This window comes from Coregonus clupeaformis, chromosome 15, assembly GCF_020615455.1.
Source record: "Coregonus clupeaformis isolate EN_2021a chromosome 15, ASM2061545v1, whole genome shotgun sequence".
Lineage (NCBI taxonomy): Eukaryota > Metazoa > Chordata > Actinopteri > Salmoniformes > Salmonidae > Coregonus > Coregonus clupeaformis.
Window position 1 is genome coordinate 51,110,423 of NC_059206.1, and position 23,052 is coordinate 51,133,474.

A 23,052-nucleotide genomic window follows, 5' to 3' on the forward strand; every position below is an offset into this window, starting at 1 on the left:
TCTGAGAGGGTTTCCTTGCTCTTTATCTCCCTCTCCCTCTCCCCTCCCTTCTTTCTCTCTCTACCCTCCCTTCTTTCTCTCCCTCTCCCTCTCCTCTCCCTCTCCCCTCCCTCCTTTCTCTCTCTCTCCATCTCCCCTCCCTTCTTTCTCTCTCTCTCCCTCTCCCCTCCCTTCTTTCTCTCCCTCTCCCTCTCCCCTCCCTTCTTTCTCTCTCTCAGTCACTCTCTTCTCTTTCTCTTTTATCCTTTTGCTCCAGAAATGTCCGCCACACTCAGCTCAGTGCAGCCCAACACTTCTCTCATCCTCAGGGTCCCCTCGGAGAGGGAGGATTGTGTGTGTTTGTGTGTGTGTGTGTGTGTGTGTGTGTGTGTGTGTATGTGTAAAGTGATGTTTAAGACCCTTCCATTATGAATGAGGAATGGAGGAAAGGAGAGAGGGGAGCATTGGGCCTCTCGCTCTCCATCCTCTGAACCACGTTTCTGCCATTTCTACAGCATTACTACAATCAGTGCCAAAGCCTAGATCCCAGTAAGAGCTAAATCACTCAATATGCTCATCAGGTTGTTACAGGTAGAATCATTATTCTATTCATTATTTTATTCATTATTCTATTATGTTATTACACAGTAGCATTATAGCAGATGTCTTACTGAATGCTAGAACATTCTGGATACACTGCACTTTTTCTTGCTCTTCAAATTCTGTGGCTTATCTTGCATTAGATTATACTATTAGACAAATGAGATTAAAACTTAAGCAAGCAGAGACACTAATACGGTCAGTTCGATAGGGGGTGGCCATTATAGGGCCAAAACATGATCGGAGCATTGAGTCTTACGGTCCTATCGCATCCTCTGTCTCTTTAAAAAGATGCAGCCCACGCCTCGAAAAGCGGCTTGTTCCGGCTTTGCCCCTTTACGTCTTTATCCTTGCCCATAACATGAAAATAGTACCACATACGCACAACCATTATAAACAAGGTTTCGAGGTGAAATTTGAATATATATTATTTTGTACAGCTCGTTTTACCACATAACACTCTCCTGTTGATCAAGACGCGCCAGCCCAAGGCACGCAGTTCAAAAACGGGAAGCGGAGTGATACAGTAGGCTCCACACGATCGTTCTGCCCGGTTGTCAAACCGAGGGAGGGTACCTTTGAGCGAACATGTCGCATTGGCTGGAAATGAATAGAGAAATTGGATCAAATAACAGTAATTTGATGTGATGAAATGATGCGCCAGGCAGTTTTAAATACGGGGTCTATATTATTGGTTTGATTGCTGCGTTTCCATTGCAACTGATGAAGATCTTTTTCCGTTTGCTCTCTTGGACGATAAAAATATGATTATTATAGTGCTCCGTTACAGTGCATAAGGTAAGTCACAGAGAGAAGCGCGACTTTCAGCTGGTTGTCCAATTAAGATTTTTAGAAGTGTTGCATGCTGCCAAAACGTTTGACTAGGCCAATGGCTATATAGCCAATGGCTGCTGATGATGGTCGAGTCCATACACAGTTATAGTAATTGGCAACTGTTCTCATTCCTCCTTAATGTCTGCAGGCAGATAATTTATTATGGGGTACCATTACAACATTTAGGAGCCATGCACGATTTCTTCATGATATGTCTATTTCAATATATTTGTGCATATAGGCCTATAAACCTACAGGAATGTAAACCTACAAAGAACAATAGACTTCAAGATTGTCAACCCTAATTTATTAGGCCTAGCCTATTATTAAATTAGGCTCCTTTGCACAGAGGCATCAGTGTAACAGAAAATGTTAGACAATTTTACACAAAGTGGTTGTTCAATGAAGTTGCATTACAAAATGCACGTTCCAAGAATTACTGTGGCACCTACATCCGTGTACAGTTAGATCTCTCACTAGTGATAAGTGGCAGTGCCACCCACCGCCAACGTAGCTTATATATGCCTGAATGAATACACAAAAGGCCTTTTGAAATCAAAATATATACATCCTGATGTACAGCCTATAATGTGCCCCAGGTCTAATATCACTAGGCCTACAATTGTAAAGTTGCACTTATAGTTCTGTTTATAGAGGACTGCAGTTGTTTTATTTTTAAGATGATCATTACAAATGGTTAATTAAATTAAATTAAATGTAATAGTCAAAATTAATCCTGAGATATGGATCATGTTTGAAAGTCCCTCTCCAAATGAAGTTGTGAAATATTGACCTCTGAATAGAAATCCAAACTGATAAACAATAACAGGAAATAAACAGTGTTGTTATTTTTTTTAACACAGGAAGAGGAAACAAATTCAAATCAAACGTTATTTGTCACATGATTTGTAAACAACGGGTGTAGACTAACAGTGAAATGCTTACATGCGGGTGTTTTTTTAACAACTCAGAGTTAAAGACAAAAAATAAAAAATGGAAATAGTGACACAAGGAATAAATACACAGTGAATAACGAATAACAATAAAGAGTAAAAAATAACATGGCTATATACAGGGAGTATCAGTACCGAGTCGATGTGCAGTGGTACGAGGTAATTGAGGTAGCTATGTAGATAAACTGTAGGTAGGGATAAAGTGACTAGGCGACAGGATATATAATAGACAAGCTTGTCTTTTGTTTTTTTTCTACAAACACTTTGTTTTGAAAAATTGATTATATTTCTCTGATGAGGGGTTCAGAGCAAAGATCAAGCTATATCATCCAGAGGAATATAGTATTTAACTCATTAAGGGGGTAGTGATTGAATAGTGATTAGGTTTGTGGCAATCTTGTTTCATGACTCAAACAGACAGTAATGACTGTGACTCATTTTATTGAAACCCACTCGCAGTATTCCATATTCCGTATTCAATATTCCATTGCCCACCACATAAATGTTTGTGTGAAATCTCAGCCCTGTCACCGGTTGTAATGTACTGTATTGTACTGTACTCTGAGGGCCTGGTTGGTAGAGTGGTGGGGAGACTGGTGTCCTAAGGCCATGTCTGGAACAGCAGAGTTTACTGGTGCAGGACAAGCCCAGCTGTCCTCTTTACAAGAGAATAGCCCCCTTCAAAACACACAGGCATGGACACACACGCACACACACACACACACACACACACATGCACATGTGCACATACTCACTCTCTCTCTCTCTCTCTCTCTCTCTCTCTCTCTCTCTCTCTCTCTCTCTCTCTCTCTCTCTCTCTCTCTCTCTCTCTCTCTCTCTCTCTCTCTCTCTCTCCTACTTGAACTCACACACTTACAAAAGTTATTCTCAGTCCCCTCCAACAGCCCTACTACTACACTATGAGCTAAACTATAGTCTAGAACAGTGGTTCCCAACCAGGGGTACTAGGACCCCTGGGGGTACTTGGCCTATCCACAGGGGGTACTTGAGAAGACTCATGAGACCATAGGCTTACTGGTAAAGTACAAATGAGGGGTTACTTCAGGGGTACTCTGGGCAGAGCAGAATTCAGTTGGTGGTACAGTAACCAAAAAAGGTTGGGAATCATTGGTATAGAACAGGTTGTTCTAACTCTGGGGTCATGATGCTGTAATCTTAAGGGCCAGTCAGTCAGGAGCAACCTTAAAGTCGCACATGTATTAACTGCTCCTAGCATTCCAAGGGTTCAGGTTCTACCCCTGCCTGGGTAGGAGGGGGGTAGAGGAGTGGGGGTGGGGACCAGCCGGCTGGCTAACATGAGGGCCTGTCCATCAGCAGACTACATGATTTCCATTTAGAATACCAGGCAGTCCTTTAGATTATAGAACACATGCTGTTCTCTTGAGGCACATAGGGTACATTTCAGGAGCCAACAGAGAACTCTACAGGTGGCATGTGAGGACTGACTGTGGTATGTGTGTGAGGAGAGCCAAATGTGAGTGGCCAAATGTGTAGAACCAAATGTGTACAGCTAAATGTTACATTGTATATTTTTGTGGAATACTTTGTGTGTGTGTGTGTGTGTGTGTGGGTGGGGCAGATATCCTCTTATCTCACCAACAGTAGTCACAAGATGAACAAGCCATTTCCTCTAGTTTTTTGCCAGTTTATTGCGTGGGTTACCGATTACATGAGACTGTATATTACAAGGAGATGGTTAACATGATCAGGGGCACCCTGAACAACAGGATGTCGCTGTAGCTTACAGTCAGGAACAGGTGGTTTCAACGTGACACTGAATCACTCACTGTGGTTCAAATTATATTTACGATTTCCCGCCCATTGGCTTCGGCGCATCACCACATCTAACTTAAGCTCCAAAAACTTTCCCCCAGTAGCCTTTGCACGTTTTGTCGTCACATGCATTTTCACTTTGGTCGGTGAACCAGAGACTGAGCTCAACTGTTGCGTGAAGCTCGTGGCATTATATTCAGAATCAGCGCCCTCGCGGAAACATGACACGCAAGATCAGCACGGAGCTGTCCACGCGGGAGAGGCAATGTGGACACATCGCTCCCTGGGACACTTGGATGGTGCGTAATTTTGTGGGAAAAGTAGTTGAATGCGCAATCATAACTTGCACACTTAAACCAAGTGGGTAATTTTATTTACTTTAATAAGTTACTTGCTTTTTATTCTGTAAAGTATATCAATGCAATGATACAGGCAAAACTGTCGAAGTGGTTATCATATTTCATCTTAGATGCTTGAAGAGCTTGATATTTTAGTAGTCTAGATAGATTTGTAGGCATGCCTAGAATTTATGCATTTTCGAGTTGAGTGAGATTATTTAGTTAAGTTAATTACACGCACGCACACACACACAATCTTTCCTCACATAACCTGTCCTTCAGGGTCAATGTGCATGGTGGCTCCCTCTGTCTCTGCACAATGATTGATTGTGAACAGCAGTGCATGCTTCTGTTGCATAACTGAACTCAGCAAGACAGCAAGAAGACTATACAGGTTAGCCTGGTAGAGCCAGCTCTAAGCCAGCCTGATGTAACTTCTTCATGCAATGCATGGGGTGACGGGTAGTGATGGTGGTGCAGTTGGTTCCACCAAGCAGATGCCTGTCTGTCTGTCAGTGCAGCTGTTGCATGCAGGGAAGTTAAGTCGTGGCTCCAGGTGCCGTTGCTGCTTGGATACAGTACAGTTTAATTATTTCCCTCTAATCGGGGACTGATTTAGACCTGGGAAATCAGGTGGGTGCAATTAATTATCAGGTATTACAGAAAACCAGCAGTACTCTGGACCTCATATGGTAAGATTTGAATCCCCCTGGTCTAAAGCCTTGCAGACTTGCTTATTGGCCAGATCATCAGGAGAGATTGACTGCATCACTGCTGGTCTTTGTAAAAAGTATTGACGTGCTGAAAGTACCAAATTGTCTCTTCAGCCAGTTAACACAAAGCTCAAAAAATCCATACAAACCCCACAAGACACGCAATCAAGGGTCTCTTCACTGTCCCCAAGTCCAGAACGGAGGCTTGGTGATGCACAGTACTGTAAAGAGCAATTACTTTGTTAATGAAATTCTCTTCCACCTCAGGTAACTCAGGCAAGCAATACAATCAGTAAAAAAAAAACAGATAAAACAACACCTCAAGGAACAAAGTGGACTGTGAAGAGACACACACACACACACACTCTAACACACTCTACACACACCCACACATTATTCTTAGTATTATTCATTTATTTATTTATTTTTATTTGTTTTCTCTTTCTTCTTGTAGTCATGTTGTTCTGTGGTCATGGTGTTCTTGGTTTGGATTTGTGTTGCTGTTCCTGTCCATTGGTGTTCTGTATTTTGTGTGGACCCCAGGAAGAATAGCTGCTGCTTCTTCAACAGCTAATGGGGATCACAAAAAAAATCGAAATCATCATCTGCAGTGATTATTCTGAACCATTTGGCTATAACTGGCTGTATGAGCATGTTCTCTCTATCTCTGTCTTTCTCTCTGTGCCCATCCTGTTGCTCTCTTGGATTTCACTCTGAGGATTTAAAATCCTGTGCTCTGTGACAGAGTGCAGACAGAGAGAGAGAGAGAGAGAGATAGAGAGAGATAGAGGGTGTGTAAATCTGACCTTGTACTCAGTCAATGTATAAATCAGACTGATAGGACCATGCCAAGGCAGGGCACCTCCAGGTTCTGTAGCCAGCCTAGGAAGGCCTCTCCACCCTAACCCAGGAGGAGGCATGATGGACAGGCAGGGAGGGCATCAGAGAGAGGGTGGGGCTGCGGCAGAAAGGGTGAGGTTATGGGTGTGTGACAAACTGGGGTTCAAATCCCAGGTCTCCTGTGTTCCCTAAGATTGTGTTAGCCCACTGAGCTAAAACCTATGCATTAGACCAGGGAGTTAACACAAGTCTTCAGGTCTCAGGACAAGGTAACTCATCATGCGAGTGTGGTTCAGCAAACCACCTCCCTTACTAATGTAGTGGGCAGTGGAGGAGAGGGGTGTTTGTTCACAGGCAGGGGGATAGAAGAGAGGAAAATAGAGGGAAAGAAAGAAAGCGTGGAGAGATAACCGCCCACCACTCTCCTTTCTCTTCCAAGATTCTGATTGTGAAACAGCTAAGCCGTCTTTAGCCACTAGGTGCCAGATTTATTGCGCATTTCACCTGTGCAGTTTGCACCTATGGTTTTTGGAAGGCAATAAAAGACAAAAACCGAAACTAAAACATGACAGGCCAGTTTCCCGGACACAGATTAAAAACCTTGCTCAATGGAGAATCAATGGAGTGCATGGTCTCTCTGGCGATGGCCAGTCTGCTGCTGACCTTCACTCTAACCTACTTTCTTTCTTCTTCTCTACCAGTTGTCATTGAGCTGTTGGGGCGTGGTGGCATGCGATCCCCCTGAGTGAGACAGCACCCTCCAGAGGTGACAGCAGGCAGGACAGGCAGCAGGATGCCAGTGCAGGCGGCCCAATGGACAGAGTTCCTCTCCTGCCCCATCTGCTACAATGAGTTTGACAGCAGTGGCCACAAGCCCATCAGTCTGGGATGCTCACACACCATGTGTAAGACCTGTCTGCACAAGCTGCACCGCAAGGCCTGCCCCTTCGACCAGACAGCCATCAGCACTGACATTGACCTCCTGCCCGTCAACTGTGCCCTGCTACAGCTGGTGGGAGCTCAGGTGGGTACAGCACGTGTTGTTGTTGCTGCTGTTCTTCTTCTTTTTCTCATGATGATGATGATATAATAATGATGATGATGATTACGATGATGATGATGATGATGATAATGATGATAATGATGATGATTATAATGATGATAATGATGTAGATAATGATGATAAGGATGATAAGGATGATAATGATGATGATTATAATGATGATAATGATGATTTGTTGTTGTGTTTGTGGTATGTTCCCAGGTCCTGGAGTCCCAGCCTGTGACTCTGAGCAGTGCTGTGGAGGTAGAGCACTATGAGGTGTGCAGGGTGTGTGTGGAGGAGCTGGCTCTCTATCTCAAACCCATCAGTGGAGGAAAAGGTACTAGAGCATAGAACTGTGTTGATAAATGCATCTCTGTGTGTGTGTGTGTGTGTGTGCGAATGCATGTGTGTGTGTTTGTGAGTGTGTATGTGTGTGTGTGTGTGTAGAGGACCACAGCAGTTCCTGTTATTCTCAGGGTCTGAGATTATTGTGGTGGGAATGTTTGCGTCAGAGCATGTAGAAGCAGCGACACTCAGGCTACAACCAGGAAACCTATCCACTCTGTAAGGCGATACGGAACCTGGGCCCCACACACCAACACAAAGCACATTATATCAAAAGGAAATGTAATGAGCTCTGTCGAAAGTAGTTTCAGTTACATTAGTTTCAAAGGAATCATTGAATTAGATGACAAGATTAGATTAGACAAGAAAAAAGTTAATTGGCTAAATGTTTAAAAAAAAGTTAAACTAATAATATCACTTTACCATCCACCACCTTGACCTTTGGCTCCCCTGCATGTCAATTAATATTGAGCATATATTTTATTACATCTCATTCTCAGGTATACAGGACTAGATTATCTGTAGCAATTATTGCAGGATGGAGGATGGGAAATCCCTCTCCTAGGACCCATAAAGCGATGTGTGTGACGGGCAGTAATCCTTGAATCCAGTCCTGCTTTCCCATCAGTGCTTTTAAAATCCAATTGCCGTGCCGAAGTGGTCCGTTTATTGGGTGTAATTCACCTGGAAAGCTCTCTGTGGCGAGCTGAGAGTGCAGTTAAACTGCTCAGCAGCTCTGTCAACTGTTTTTGTGATGATCACAGAATTAGAGAGGATACTGTAGTCATCCAGCCCTGCTCTTTCATAGACTCACTGTAATAAAGTGTTTTAAGACACTAGAGGAATATAGGATTAACCTGTTGCTCTGGTAAACATTAACTGAGTGTGGCAGGGAACTGTCTCTGTGGTAGTATTTAAGTAGCCTGGTCCCAGATCTGTTTGGGCTGCCAATAGGAGTTGGCAAGGCAGCACAAACAGATCAAGGACCAGGCTAGTATTTCAGTGTGTGCGGGACCTGTCTTCTGACCTTTGACCTCCCCTCTCTCTACCATGCAGGTGTGGTGACCCTCAGTCCGAGTGCGCTAAGTCGACCCATGCAGAGGAAGCTGGTGACACTGGTCAACTGCCAGCTGGTAGAAGAGGAGGGGCGTGTACGTGCGGTGCGGGCGGGCCGGTCTCTAGGGGAACGTACCGTCACAGAGCTCATCCTGCAGCACCAGAACCCACAGCAGCTCTCTGCCAACCTGTGGGCCGCCGTAAGGGCACGGGGATGCCAGTTCCTGGGGCCTGGTGAGTGGTGACTGGATAATACACCTGTCAATCATATCAACTGATGATAATACACCTGTCAATCACATGATGAACTGATCTGTTTTGTGAATGAGTGATATCCGTAAGGTTTGCTATGAGCTGTTGAACCTCATATAGACTGGTGTCTTATGATGATTACTCATAGGGCAGATTCTGATTGGGGGAACTCTGTTTCTCACACCTGATCTGAGTTTTGAGTTTCAAGTCTGAAGACACATTACATTTACATTTGAGTCATTTAGCAGACGCTCTTATCCAGAGCGACTTACAGTTAGTGAGTGCATACATTTTTCATACTGGACCCCCGTGGGAATCGAACCCACAACCATGGCGTTGCAAGTGCCATGCTCTACCAACTGAGCTACAGGAGGCCTGTAGACACCAATGGAATTGCCAATAGAACACCCACCCTGGCATTCAATATTATAATCTCCCCATCCCCTCTTACTGTAGTGACATTAGGCTGATGTATCAGATGTTATCTACTAGTATGTACTATCAGATATCTTGCGTTCTAGTACTACAGTACTATGTAATTTGTGTATAATAAAAGTTGTCTGTATCGTCATCCAGCGATGCAGGAGGATGCTCTAAAGCTGGTGTTGCTGGCTCTAGAGGAAGGCTCAGCTTTGTCCAGGAAGGTGCTGGTGCTGTTTGTGGTCCAGAAGCTGGAGGCTAGGTTCCCTCAGGCCTCCAAGACCTCCATTGGACACGTAGTCCAACTGCTCTACAGAGCCTCCTGCTTTAAGGTAAGACATATTGTATTGTATATTATGTTGTATATTGTATGTAATGTTTGCGCTCACATGCATGTATGATGCACTCACACACACACGCACGCGCACGCACACACACACACACACACACACACTATAGGGATGATAAAGAGGACACTGATTCAGCGGTTTCACCTAAGTGCTATAAAACGATAACTTTATCTTACTTACACTGCTATAGACATCAATACACACTATGCTGTACCACCAATCACATTTGATTAATGAACCACACTTACGTAAGAGTGACTCTGTCTGCCATCTTCTGCCTCTGGCACTTATGATGCCCAGCAGTGGAAAAACCTTCTGAGTGTCACTTACCATGTGCACAGATGGTGTTCCTGAATGTCTCTAAGAGATAAAAAAAAATAACAGATCTTTGGTTTAGATGTAAATAGCCAATTATGGCAAATTAGCTGAGAATGGAAACACATTAAACGACTCAAAATGGTCCTCTCCATACTCAATGAATGTCTGAAAACTCCAAGTGATAGAAAAAAACAGTCTGCTGGTGACAAGGAAGTGTGTGTGTGTGTGTGTGTGTCTGTGCGTGTGTGTGTGTGTGTGCGTGTGTGTATGTGACAGTGTTGTCATTTGGAGATGAGAGACTGAGGCAGACAGGCAGACAGGCAGGCAGACAGACAGACAGACAGACAGACAGACAGACAGACAGACAGACAGACACAGACAGACACAGACAGACAGACAGACAGACAGACAGACAGACAGACAGACAGACAGACAGACAGACAGACAGACAGACAGACAGACAGACAGACAGACAGACAGACAGACAGACAGACAGACAGACAGACAGACAGACACGGGTCTGTTTTAGCTGCAAGGGTCCTAAGATAGAGATACACACACATTTATGAACATACTGTACATCCTCACATTAATATACTTATACTTTTGATTTCACATAACACTGGCCTGGTGTCTTATGATGATTACTCATAGGGCAGATTCTGAGTGGGGGAACTCTGTTTCTCACACGTGATCTGAGTTTTGAGTTTCGAGTCTGAGGACACCTGGCAAATGTCTGCCAGTCATATGAGAGTGATGCAATGACATTTAGGCTGGCTGGATGTTTTTCTCTGAGCATATCACAGTATATCACAACTGTATGGCCTCCCCCTCTCCCCTCCTCTCCTCTATCCCCTCCCTCCCTCCCCTATCCTCCCCCTCCCTCCCCGCCCCAGGTGACAAAGCGTGACGAGGACTCATCGCTGATGCAGCTAAAGGAGGAGTTCCGTACCTATGAGGCGCTGCGCCGCGAGCACGACGCCCAGATCGTACACATCGCCATGGAGGCGGGGCTCCGTATCTCACCTGAGCAGTGGTCCTCTCTGCTCTACGGAGACCTCATCCACAAGTCACACATGCAGTCTATCATTGATAAGGTATGCTGCCTGTGTCCCCATCACTGTATCACTTAGCTCATCATACTAATCAGTCAATCATCGCCAAAGTACTATACAGCCCTCCATTTTTCACTTATGAGATTCGAGATCAATGGGTACTGGACAGCTTCCTGACTCATGTGCTTCAAGATCAACATCCCTTATCTCACTCACTGACTAATACCTCATTCAGTCAGTGGTTGACAAGGCAACCATCTCTGTCATCCCAACATTTTACCTTTGTATGCTGCATTACTATGACATACTGCACTTGCTTTCTCCCTGTAAGATACTCTAAATGGCCATACATGTATACATCCCTACACATCCCTTTTTCTCTCTCTCTTGGGTTGGTGGTCACTCCCCCAGCTCCAGTCCCCAGAGTCCTTTGCTAAGAGTGTCCAGGAGCTGATTATAGTTCTACAGAGAACAGGAGACCCTGCTAACCTGAACAGCCTCAGACCCCACCTGGAACTACTGGCCAACATCGACCACAACCCAGGTAGATACAGTACGATCAAGCCACAACTTTGAGGTCAGGGCCTAGAGAACCTAGCAGCTTCCCCAGGCAGCTCACTTTAGGTTTAGACCATCATAATGTTAATGATAGTACTGGACAGAAGAGGTAATATGGTAATACGTTATTGATGCATTGTACTGATGCACTGTACTGTGACACCCTAGACTCGTTGATATGTAAAGACATGGGCTGTGAGACAGGTGTGTTCTGTATATCTGTTGTATGTGTTTGTGGGTTTTGTGGGTTTGTTTAGATGCTACAGACACCTAGTATTGTTTAGAAACAACTAGATAGGGATGTTGATATCTGATGTGTGTGCCATGTTGTGTGTAGATGCGACGTCTCCATCGTGGGAAGAGCTGGAGAGTGTGATGCTGGCTGTGAAGGTGATGGTCGATGGTCTGGTGGAGTTTATACAGAACTTCAGTAAGAAGAGCCACGAGACACCACAGGTACGGGAGCTGACAGCACTCACACCTACACACACACACGCACGTACGCGAACACACACACCTCTCTTTACTGTAATAACACCTGTGAAATATGCAAACAAAATACACCTGTCTAATATACTGCAGTCCATTTGACTAACTCTTGGGTTTACTGTTGTGAGTGACATGCTGTCTGTTTTTGTCTGTCTCCTCCCCATGCAGCCACAGCCCAACAGCAAGTATAAGACTAGTATGTGTCGAGACCTCCGGCAGCAGGGGGGTTGTCCTCGAGGATCCAACTGCACCTTCGCACACACACAGGACGAGCTAGAGAAGTGAGTGAGAACACAACCACACTAATTTGCATATGATGAGACACAGACCTCTGTTCTTATCAATGCTTTCCTGTGAACAAACGTTTAAACGAACGACACTCTCTTTTTTTCTCTCCCCCCTCTCTCACTCCCTCTCTCTCTTTCTCTCTCTCTCTCTCTCTCTCTCTCTCTCTCTCTCTCTCTCTCTCTCTCTCTCTCTCTCTCTCTCTCTCTCTCTCTCCCCCTCTCTCACTCCCTCTCTCTCTCTCTCTCTCTCTCTCTCTCTCTCTCTCTCTCTCTCTCTCTCTCTCTCTCTCTCGCCCCCTCTCAATCTCTCTCTATCTCTCTCTCTCTCTCTCTCTCTCTCTCTCTCTCTCTCTCTCTCTCTCTCTCTCTCTCTCTCTCTCTCTCTCTCTCTCTCTCTCTCGCTCTCTCTCTCTCCCCCCTCTCCAAGGTACAGAATGAGAAACAAGAAGATCAGTGGCGTAGGCCGGTCCTTCCCCCTAGCCCAGGGGAGTATGGGTAGTGAGGGAGGCGACTCAGGAGAGGAGGCGTGCGCTGGGGGACTAAAGGGCTCAGACAAGGTGGGGTTGGGGTCCCTAACGGAGCGGTCCACACACCCCCAGCTCATCCCCAGGGGAGGCGACATGATGGAAGAGATGAAGAGGGAGAGGTCTGTTCTTAACGGATCCAATGGATTCACAGGCTCCAGCCGCTCCTCATCTGGCTCTATGGAACAGTAAGACACTTTCACTTACTGACTGTGGTTTCACCTACTGACTGTGGTTTTCACCTACTGTGTATCGTTATTCATGATGATGACTCACTACTGAATGAGTATTAAACATTAAAGCTGAAAGTGGGATGTTTCAGCTGGCTTTAATGTGTAATCTGGATTTAGCGAGACCTGTTGTATCTCTAGTCTGACATCCTCTCTCTCTCTCTCTCTCTCTCTCTCTCTCTCTCTCTCTCTCTCTATCAGGAAGTCTGTTTCTCCTCCAAAGACACCTGTCAACCACTCCTCAGCTCCTTCTCCCCATGGAATGGGGTCTAGGGTAGAGTGTGGCTCTGGTCATCCCAAACAAGGGCACTTCCTAATGAGAGGACCCCCTCCCCAGCCTCCTCCCCACCAGCCTCAGTCCTCTGAACTGTACTACCAGGACCCCCGACCTCCCTACGACACACAGCCCTACCAGCCAGCCAGTGAGTAGAGCCATGGCACCACATTTCAGAGACAGTGTTTATATAATTAAATTAACAGAGGCAAAACACAATAATCAGCAACTCAGATAACACTGACTGGTAATAGTGCTGGATTTAGTTAACTGCTCATTTGCATTTGTGTCAGTCATTCTATTCAACACTTTTTATTATTGCTTTTTAATGAATGCAACATAGAAGTGAAGTGATTCAATCTTTCATTTGTTCCTGGGCCTTTTTGTATACTCTTTCATCATTGAAATACTGTTTAAAACAACCTTTTCTAGACTCAATGATGTTCTCTGTCCCTCCCTGCTCCTCTAGGTAACTACTACACCTCTACAATGCACCCCCACAAACCCTGCATGGCCCGCTTCCTGCGTTCCAGCCACGTCCTCGAGTCCTCTCTGCCGCCTTCCATGGCCCCTCCGTACTCCGAGCAGCACCCCTCCTTCCCCCAACCACGGGAGCGCGCGGGTCCTTCTCCCTACGGCCCCCCACCGGCCCCCCAGTACGGGCCCCTGGCCCCGGCCCATGGTGGCTACGCCCCACTGTATGACAGCCGGCGTATATGGAGGCCCCAGCTGTACCACCGTGAGGATGCCAGGAGTAACTCCCTGCCTCCAGAGGTGCTGCACTCCTCTGTGTACCAGCCCCCCCTCCGAGAGCGCTATGCCTCCCTGGACAGCCCCTACTGCTCAGCAGGAGAGCACAGAGCAGCGCTACACAGGGTACGGGTACAGTATAGCCGCCTTCACACACATGCTCCAGCCACCACCTCCACATGCACACTCCTTAACACGGCTAGCTTTATCATGTCTTTCCCATCCTCCTGCCTCTCCTCCCACTCAGCTCAGCAAACTCATTCTCACCCACATCTTCTCTTCCTCCTCCTCCGCCTCCCCTCTTCCTCCTATTCATTCGACTTTTGAAGGCTATGATTAATGTTGTTGTAGATGTTTATTGTACATGGGGGAACTCTCACCCAATCCTAACCCTCTCTTTACCTATTTCCTTCTCTCCTTCTCTCCTTCTCTCCTTCTCTCCCCCTCTCTCTCTCTCTCTCTCTCTCTCTCTCTCTCTCTCTCTCTCCAGGACTCTTATGGGCGTGTTCCTCTTGGATACGAGGATCTGTTCAAGCGGAAACAGGAGCAATGGGCACACCATCACCACGTCAACATGAACAGGTCCTCCCAGTCCTCCCCCGTCTTCACCGTAGACTTTGGTGCAGAGGTACGTAGGCCTGCACGCACGCAGAGTGTGTTTGTGCATACATTATGAGAGAGAGAGAGAGGCATATAATGACAGTTTGTGCATAGAACAAGAGTGAATGGCATACTATAATCAGTTTTATCCACTCTTTTGCCCCATGAAATCAAGGTCTAGAAATGCTCACAAATACAGTACTGTATATGTTGTTTGTGTGGGTTTTGATTCTGGTCCAAAATATGTGTTGAATACAAAGCTATTTTAGAGTGTGACTGTTGCTGGGCAACTGGTAGCTAAAGCATAGATAGTCGCAGTATGTTTTTTGGAGTCCTCTGGGAGAGACAAAAGCAACGATATTAATCAAATACAGTATCAACCTTTCACTTGTTTTTTTAACTTTCTCTCCTCCTTCTCTCCATCCTTCCTTACTCTCTCTCTCTCTCTCTCTCTCTCTCTCTCTCTCTCTCTCTCTCTCTCTCTCTCTCTCTCTCTCTCTCTCTCTCTCTCTCTCCCTCTCTCTCTCTCTCTCTCTCTCTCTCTCTCCCTCTCCCTCCCTCTCCCTCTCTCTCCTCTCTCTCTCTCTCTCTCTCTCTCCCTCTCCCTCTCTCTCTCTCTCTCTCTCTCTCTCTCTCTCTCTCTCTCTCTCTCTCCCTCCCTCCCTCCTCCCTCCCTCCCTCCCTCCTCTCTCTCTATCAGCATGACAGTGGAGGTGATCAGTGTATGAACTGTAAGTACCGTGGAGAGGAGAGTCTGGCCCACTACTCTCCCTGGTCCTGTGGAACCATCAGTACCTGCATCAGCCCCTTTGAACCAGAGCATCACAACGCCTCAGCTCACTCCTGCTCCCAACACTCAGTGAGTCTAACCACATACACACGCACACGCTTGTAAAAAACTAAACATAAATCAACTCATATATCAACCACACACCCTCTTAGAAACAAAACTATATATCAACTCATATATCAACCACACACCCTCTTAGAAACAAAACTATATATCAACTCAGACTCATATTAATAAGCCCTAACGAACATAACAACATGACAAACACATTTTAGTGGGTACTGTACATCATGATGACTCATTGTCTCCACATTGAAGTATGGCTTGGAAAAAGTAATCAAATAGAAAGCTCAACCTAAAAGTTGAGAGAAATAATTAGTATGTATGTTCTTATGTAATGACTGTGACAAACACTAGTGCAACTTCCAATGACTTAACTATATCAAATGCTGTATCTTCCAGGCAGTAGATAATGGTGAAGGGAAACGGTGGCTACACACATTTGAGCCGTACCGCCGTCTGAAAGACGAGGACCCCATCATCCCATTTGGAGAGGGACCCATCATCTCTAAATGGGGGGCTATCTCCCGCGCCTCCCGTACAGGGTACCACACCACTGACCCTGTCCAGGCCACAGCCTGCCAGAGAAGCAACAGCACCACCCCCATCAACTTCAGAGGTGAGGAGGGGATAGTGGTGGCTAGGCTTTAGCTTAGTGGGTTAATACACTGTTCTGACAGACAGGAAACCTGGGTTCAAACCTTTCGGTTACAGTGGGGAAAAAGATCTAACATGCAGAAGTAAAATGTTGCCCCTAATTTTGACTTCTTGTCAATTCTGCTATACCATTTGACTTGTGATCACTTTGATTGTGTGTACTGAGTGGAACAGACACCTGGAGTGAAATGACAGCAGTAGTTATGAATTAAGAAAGTTATTCCATGTTAATACCAACAACGATTTTTATTTATGATTCATTTGTAATTTAATGTAATGAATGTGGAATATTATGCTCAGAAAGAAATACACTATATATACAAAAGTATGTGGACACCCCTTCAAATTAGTGGATTCGGCTATTTCAGCCACATCCGTTGCTGACAGGTATATTAAATCGAGCACACAGTCATGGAATCTCCATGTGACAAACATTGGCAGGAGAATGACCTTACTGAAGAGCTCAGTGACTTTCAACGTGGCACCGTCATAAGATGCCACCTTTCCAACAAGTCAATTTGTCAAATTTCTGTCCTGCTAGAGCTGCCCGGTCAACTGTTAGTGCTGTTATTGTGAAGTGGAAACGTCTAGGAGCAACAACGGCCCAGCCGCGAAGTGGTAGGCCACACAAGCTCACAGAACGGGACCGCTGAGTGTTGAAGAGTGTTGAACCTCAACCCCATCGAACAACTTTGGGATGAATATGAACGCTGACTGCGAGCCAGCCATAATCGCCCAACATCAGTGCCCGACCTCAGTAATGCTCTTGTGGCTGAATGGAAGCAAGTCCCCGCAGCAATGTTCCAACATCTAGTGGAAAGCCTTCCCAGAAGAGTGGAGGCTGTTATAGCAGCAAAAGGGGGGACAAACTCTATATTAATGCCCATGATTTTGGAATGAGATGTTCGATGACCAGGTGTCCACATACTTTTTGTCAAGTAGTGTATCTTCAATTCCAGAGAGGTGCAGAGCTCGCTCGGACCGGCTGCTACGGTAGCACAGAGCAGAATCGTCTTAACATGTGGAGGGATTATTATAATGTGAATATAAATGAAAGTTGTCTTTCATCTCCAGGCGAGGCTCTGAATGCACCCAGGCTCTCTGCAGACTCAGTGGAGGCCGATTCATTGCAGTATTGAGTTCAGCATCGTTTTCAAAAGGGTGGGGAAATACATTGTTATAGGTTGCTCAATGTTATTATTCTAAATCTACGGTTATTTCTATTCCAGATTATGGTCCACACATCGGTCACGGTGACTACAGGTGGAGCTCCCGTGGGTCTGACTCATCCAGCCACTCAAGTTTCCTAGAGAGGTACAGTATAGACTCTGTACCATACTATACTCTACTGTACCATACTATACTCTACTATACTATACTATACTATACTATACTATACTATACTATACTATACTATACTATACTATACTCTACTCTACTCTACTGTACCATACTATACTCTACTCTACTCTACTATACTATACTATACTATACTGTACTGTACTGTACTGTACTATACTATACTATACTATACTATACTATACTATACTATACTATACTATACTATACTCTACTGTACTATACTTTATACCATATCTCATCATCCCTTTCTCTCTTCCCCCTAAACATTGTCCTGTTTTATTTTATTTCTGTCTTTTTTAGTGTTCGTTTTACTTCAATGTCCTCCTGTATGTTTGCAGCTGAGCGTTTGCTTGCTCGCCATGCCTGTGTAGGAGGTGTTGTTTTCTTACCCTCTTCTCTCCTCCTCCTCCTCTCTCATTGTGCTGCAGTCGGTTTCCTTTTCTCTCTCCTTAGACTATAAATAGAGCGGCTCTCTAAGCTCTCTGCTTGTATGCTGCCTGTTCACGATCTGACTCTGACTTACAGTCTCTCTGTGTATTTGATTGGAGTGGGGAATCTAGTCCTATGTACTCCACAAGTCTCTCTCTTTACTGTCAGTACATCAGCTATTTACATAATTTCACTCAGAATACACATTAAATAACAGTACAGTATAACAGTATAACATTACAGTATAAAGGCACTGTTTTACTGTAATTTTGGATATCTGAAGCAGCACATACAGTTATTTCAAATTGCCACTTTCTCTGTGTGTCCACAGTGACCAGCTGGGAGTGTGTGAGCTTGCCGCCCGTGAGCGCTCCTTCAGCAGTGGAGAGAAGGCTGGTGCAGGAGACCTGCTGCAGACTGACTACTGTAAGGACACGACAGAGAGCGAACCGGACAGAGACATTGAGCTGGAGCTGTCTGTACTAGACATGGAGGACAGTGACATGCAGGACAACAGTCAACAATCTGAGGTGCAGTGAAGTCTTTATGGCTGCGTTTACACAGGCAGTCCAATTCTGATATTTTTTCCACAAATTGGTCTTTTGACCAATCACATCAGATATTTTCACATCAGATCTTTTTCAGATCGCATTGGTCAAGAGACAAGAATTGACAGAATTCGGCTGCCTGTGTAAACGCAGCCAATGTCCTCTTAATGTGTCTGATTGATTGATTGATTGATTGGTTGATTGATAATGTGTCTCTTTACTCCTAAGGGAGGATCTGTGTGGGAACTGTAATGTGGAACAATGGTACAGCACGGGCTTGAGTGATGTCATCTCTGTGCGACTGCTTTTCTATTACATCACTGACTGACTTCTTATCTGGATGTCCTAGGAGTCCCTTGAGCTGAGGGACCCCCACCTCCTCACCCCTCCCAGCAGTGAACCCCAGAGGAGCCAGACAGACAAGCTGTCCGCTGACAAGATGGAGGCTCACCTGCTGAAGAAAATGGCCTTCAGGTGAGCTGGGTCAACAACTAACCTCGCCTCAACCAGTGTCTGGCAACACAAGACTAATAAACACTAAACACACCAGTAGCAAGGCTGAATATTGATGTGGTCCTTACCTCATCTAGGACATTCAATTAAATTAAATCAACTTTATTTATCCCCAAGGGGCAATTATTTTTGGCAAGCATGGTCATAACATGGTCATAACATGGTCATACACACATCACATACACTTGGGTGAGAAAACTTGGCATAAAATAAACATTTGTTCCCTTACTGCAGCTTCTCTGTTACTGTCAAGGAATATAAAATAGATCTCTTCTATTTCTTGTTCACTGATCGGAGCCCATATTGTACCTCTGTGTTCCAGGAAGTCTCTCTCCCCTGGTGGTCTGGGCTCAGGAGGCCTCAGTGTGGGGAAGCTGATGATGAGGACCGGCCCTCCAAGGCTGGGGGACATGGGCCCTCGCCCCAACACAGGCCCTGAGATGCTTCTCAACGGGAGTTGAGAGGGCAGAAACACCCCACCGCCATGCCCGGGGGTCCCGACCCAGTGCTACACAGCTTCTACAGCTGCTGTCACAGTCACATCTTAGGGTTGTATAGACCTGTATCATTAGACAGCGATCAGGTCTCACCCCCATAATATCACTAGTCAAAGGGTGCATGCTGTACAGTATGCTCCTTTAGACGACAGGTAGAGTCGTTTTCGAACATGACAAAGAGATACCTTTGGTTTAGACACAAACACCAATAGGCTCCATCACATTTCCTATTTTCTCACCCGGCAGGGTTTTCAATCATTTGGTTTCTTGTTTTTTTTGTTCTTGGTTTTGATCAGATGTTTGTTTGTGTGCGCTGCTCGCTCTCCACTGACTTTAGGGATTATGATGATGGTGTTTAAAATGCTTCATATGGCATCCAATAGTCTTCTATTCATTAGTTCTACAATGTTTCCAAGGTAACGAAGGTGCTCAGCACTATTGGGTGTAAAGGCTATCAGCATCTGTTGACGTTGGATGATAACTTTAACAATACAATACTATGTATCTGTAGTCATAGGAATAATATTTGCATGTAGAAAATTACAAGTCTTTACTTTCAAAAGGATAGTGCTAATTGAACAGGGTTTTTAGGTCATGAAAGAGGTTAAAAGTTGAACAGGAAGAAATGACAGATACCAACACAAGATGTTGCTTTCCTCTAGTCCAACTCTCATCTACTTTAGACACTGTAGTAGCCTTTCAACTGTACCTAAGGCTTGGCTGTTTTACCCTGTATGCAGTATCATTTGTTGGTCTCAAGCATTTCATAGACGATATTCAAGATGATGATGATCAATCAGATATCTCACCGATGTCACCGCTGTCACGTGTATGCACAATTGTGGCCTTTCTTTTTTAGCTGTTTGTAAAATATCCCCTTATATTTAGGCCTAGCCATCGGGTTAATTCATGGAAAACACCAAGAAGTGCAACATGTATCAACAATCCTAAATATGATCAACAGATGGCACCATCATTTCTTGCTATAGTCTGAGCAACTGCATCCAGTGATTGAATCGTACTGATCTACTGCATATGAAATAATAGGTCATACTGACATTTATCTGTGCACTGGAATCTCATGACATATCAGCTCTTTTTGGTTCTGTGCATCAAACTCATAACCTGTGTTTACTATAACAGAGGATCTTCAAATCACCAGGCGAATCTAGTGTTCCTTCATGCTGTCTTTGTTTTGTCTCTGGTCTAACTTTTTACAAATCTGTTTCGTTTTTGTTTTCTTTGAAGCATTGCTAACTTCCGTGAAGTTGTTTGTCGAAATATTTTGTATCAGGATCTCTGTTTTGTTTATTTATTTTTATTTTTAAGAAATGAAACCAATTCATCAGTCTGTCTCTATGTTCATGTTTTGAGCAGGGTTGTTCCTGCTGGTCAACGGTCAAACCAATACAGTCCATCATCGTTTTGTGATCGCTATAAATGGTCATGCATTGGCCTAAAAGGGTCAGTGTTATTTTACTGCAGTTTTGTGCACTGAACGTTCTGTTTGCTGTCTTCTCCTGCCTGTGGGGGTGAAGAGATTCGGGTGATGCTATGTGTTACAGCACTTAGGAAAACTCTCCTATTTATAATAGGGTTAATTTTTTTACGGTCTGAAAGGAGGCAGATAGTAGTGAGTGAGACACAACTTGACCAGCGCTTCCTAACCCTTAAGGACTGCCCTACAGACATGCAGTCATACAGTATATTCCCTCTCTCACAAGGACTGTCGATGGTCAATACATTGTAAGCCTACTGTAAGCATTACTCGCCTAATATATGTATGTTGTTTGTTTCCCTGATCCTGTTTAAGCTCAACAGGGCCCTTTGGTGGGCACACATAGGAGGTCTGGCCCTAAAGGAGACATGGCAGCGGTCAGGGCGTCTCTTAAGGTTTAGAGCTGGTCAAATTGAAGGGTAGTATGGTGTTGTGATTATAGGCTGCTCTGCCTCCTGTAGTTCAGGTTTGTTCCAGCAGGGAGTACTAGAGCCCAGTCTCTGCAGCCCTCAGGGAGGAGTTCTATTGCTAAGCTACTGATCTGATCGCATCTTCAGCACTGAATATAATGGGTGATGAGCGCAAATATTTACATTAATAATCTTGTTTAATGTAACTTTTCACCACATAAATGTGTTCAAGGAGGGATTTATCATTTTGCTGTAATGTTTATTTTCTTTGTTTTTATTCTTTACCAATATTTGTATTATAACCCTGGTGGGAAGGGGTTGGGTACAATAAAAACAGTCTTTGGAGTTATGTAGATAGAATGAGTCCCCTGTGTGTTCCAGTGCCTGTCTAATGAAGCACTGGTGTAAGGATCTGATCGCACTTCCCACCCCATCACTGCCAGATGTTCTTACTACCCACTATTCAGCCAGTGTAACCCTACACCCCCAGGTCATGCATGCTAGTCCCTCTTGTTGTTATGGCGAAGGAGGAATGATTCTGTAGTTGTGATACAACACACCCAGCGCTGTAAGTGTTCTGCACATGCCCACTGTGTGGCCACGCCAAATATTGTAGTCTGCCTGCAGGATTTTACTGTTTACTGCTTCTGAAATGCTTTAATATTGATTATGATCAATGTATTATTATTATTAATATTATTATTATTATTATTATTACTTACTACCATCATTGGTTGTGTTGTAGTATTTTTCTCTGGATGTAGTATTTTTCTGCTTCTTCAGTAGAATTTTTAAAATTTGCTGAATAGTTAACAACGTTAGCCAAGAATGGTCTAATGTAAGGGGGAAACATTTGCCTGTTTGTCAATTGTACAACTATGATGGAACTGATTTATGTCTGTATTAGACATTTTCTTTGCAAATCTATTGTTCGATTGAAATTGAAATGAAATAAAAGATGGTACACACAGCCATCATTATTGTATACAGCTGGCACCATCGTTAGATGGACTTACTGCTCATTTACAACAATATGTAATCAGATATTTAAATAAATATTGTTATAGAGGGACAAATAAATGTTTCAGAATGAGGGAACCTAAAAATGTCCACATACATGAATAATATGTATTCCATTTATTTCATTTGAAATATCACTTTGTGAAAGGTTTCCTTTCTCTTATCTAATGGCATTGCAAGGCGGGTTTGGTTTGGTCTGATGTATGTTTTCAGATGTGACCAGCCAATTGCCTGACTTGTTGATTCTCTTTGTTTCCTGTTTGCTCTTTCACTGACAGCGTGGCCAAGCAGAATACTCTGATACTATTTGGATGAATCAGTATTACCTGTGAAATCAGAGGGAGATGTCAGTACCTGAAACATTGCATGCTAAAATAAAGGAAAAACCAAACTAATAATGTGACAGTGTCCTGTTTCAACTGATTTGTGATCAAGTGCAAGTGTGAATGACACCGTGGCGCCATCTTGTGGTCTTTGGTGGGCTGTGACTATTCAGTTTCATGTGCTACGGTTACCTGATACCTATCCTACTCACTTTCCCTCCAGCTCTAGTTAAACAGAATATGTCAGAGGTAGATACAAACTTTTCTGATGTAACATTTCACACTCTTTAGTGCAGGAACATGATGAAACAATACTTGATATTTTGGTGTTGCAAAACCTG

At 44.4% G+C, this 23,052-nt stretch overlaps 1 protein-coding gene across 3 annotated transcripts; it reads left to right on the forward strand.

The window, feature by feature from the left end:
* Positions 1–1,134: 1,134 nt before the first annotated feature.
* Positions 1,135–22,788, forward strand: rc3h2 (ring finger and CCCH-type domains 2). Of its 3 annotated transcripts, none has more exons than XM_045225209.1 (19): positions 1,135–1,377; positions 6,753–7,075; positions 7,316–7,433; positions 8,498–8,731; positions 9,326–9,501; positions 10,734–10,934; positions 11,304–11,436; positions 11,788–11,906; positions 12,108–12,220; positions 12,654–12,938; positions 13,182–13,402; positions 13,724–14,130; positions 14,495–14,632; positions 15,305–15,463; positions 15,857–16,073; positions 17,341–17,425; positions 18,234–18,432; positions 18,800–18,924; positions 19,286–22,788. In XM_045225209.1, the coding sequence occupies exons 2-19, from the start codon at positions 6,845–6,847 to the stop codon at positions 19,422–19,424; spliced, it is 3,300 nt and encodes a 1,099-aa protein (XP_045081144.1). In that variant the 5' UTR covers positions 1,135–1,377; positions 6,753–6,844; the 3' UTR covers positions 19,425–22,788. The 3 variants fall into 3 exon arrangements, with proteins under 3 accessions (XP_045081144.1, XP_045081146.1, XP_045081145.1); XM_045225211.1 differs by having other exon boundaries at positions 12,660–12,938; XM_045225210.1 differs by lacking the exon at positions 1,135–1,377 and adding an exon at positions 3,452–4,459.
* Positions 22,789–23,052: the final 264 nt, after the last annotated feature.

Bases quoted from the DNA above. Each gene is read 5' to 3' on its own strand.
- rc3h2 (XM_045225209.1), top strand. From the start codon at position 6,845: ATGCCAGTGCAGGCGGCCCAATGGACAGAGTTCCTCTCCTGCCCCATC. The intron at 10,935-11,303 runs GTATGCTGCCTG...TCACTCCCCCAG, and splicing joins TGCAGTCTATCATTGATAAG to CTCCAGTCCCCAGAGTCCTT. The intron at 18,925-19,285 runs GTGAGCTGGGTC...TCTGTGTTCCAG, and splicing joins CTGAAGAAAATGGCCTTCAG to GAAGTCTCTCTCCCCTGGTG.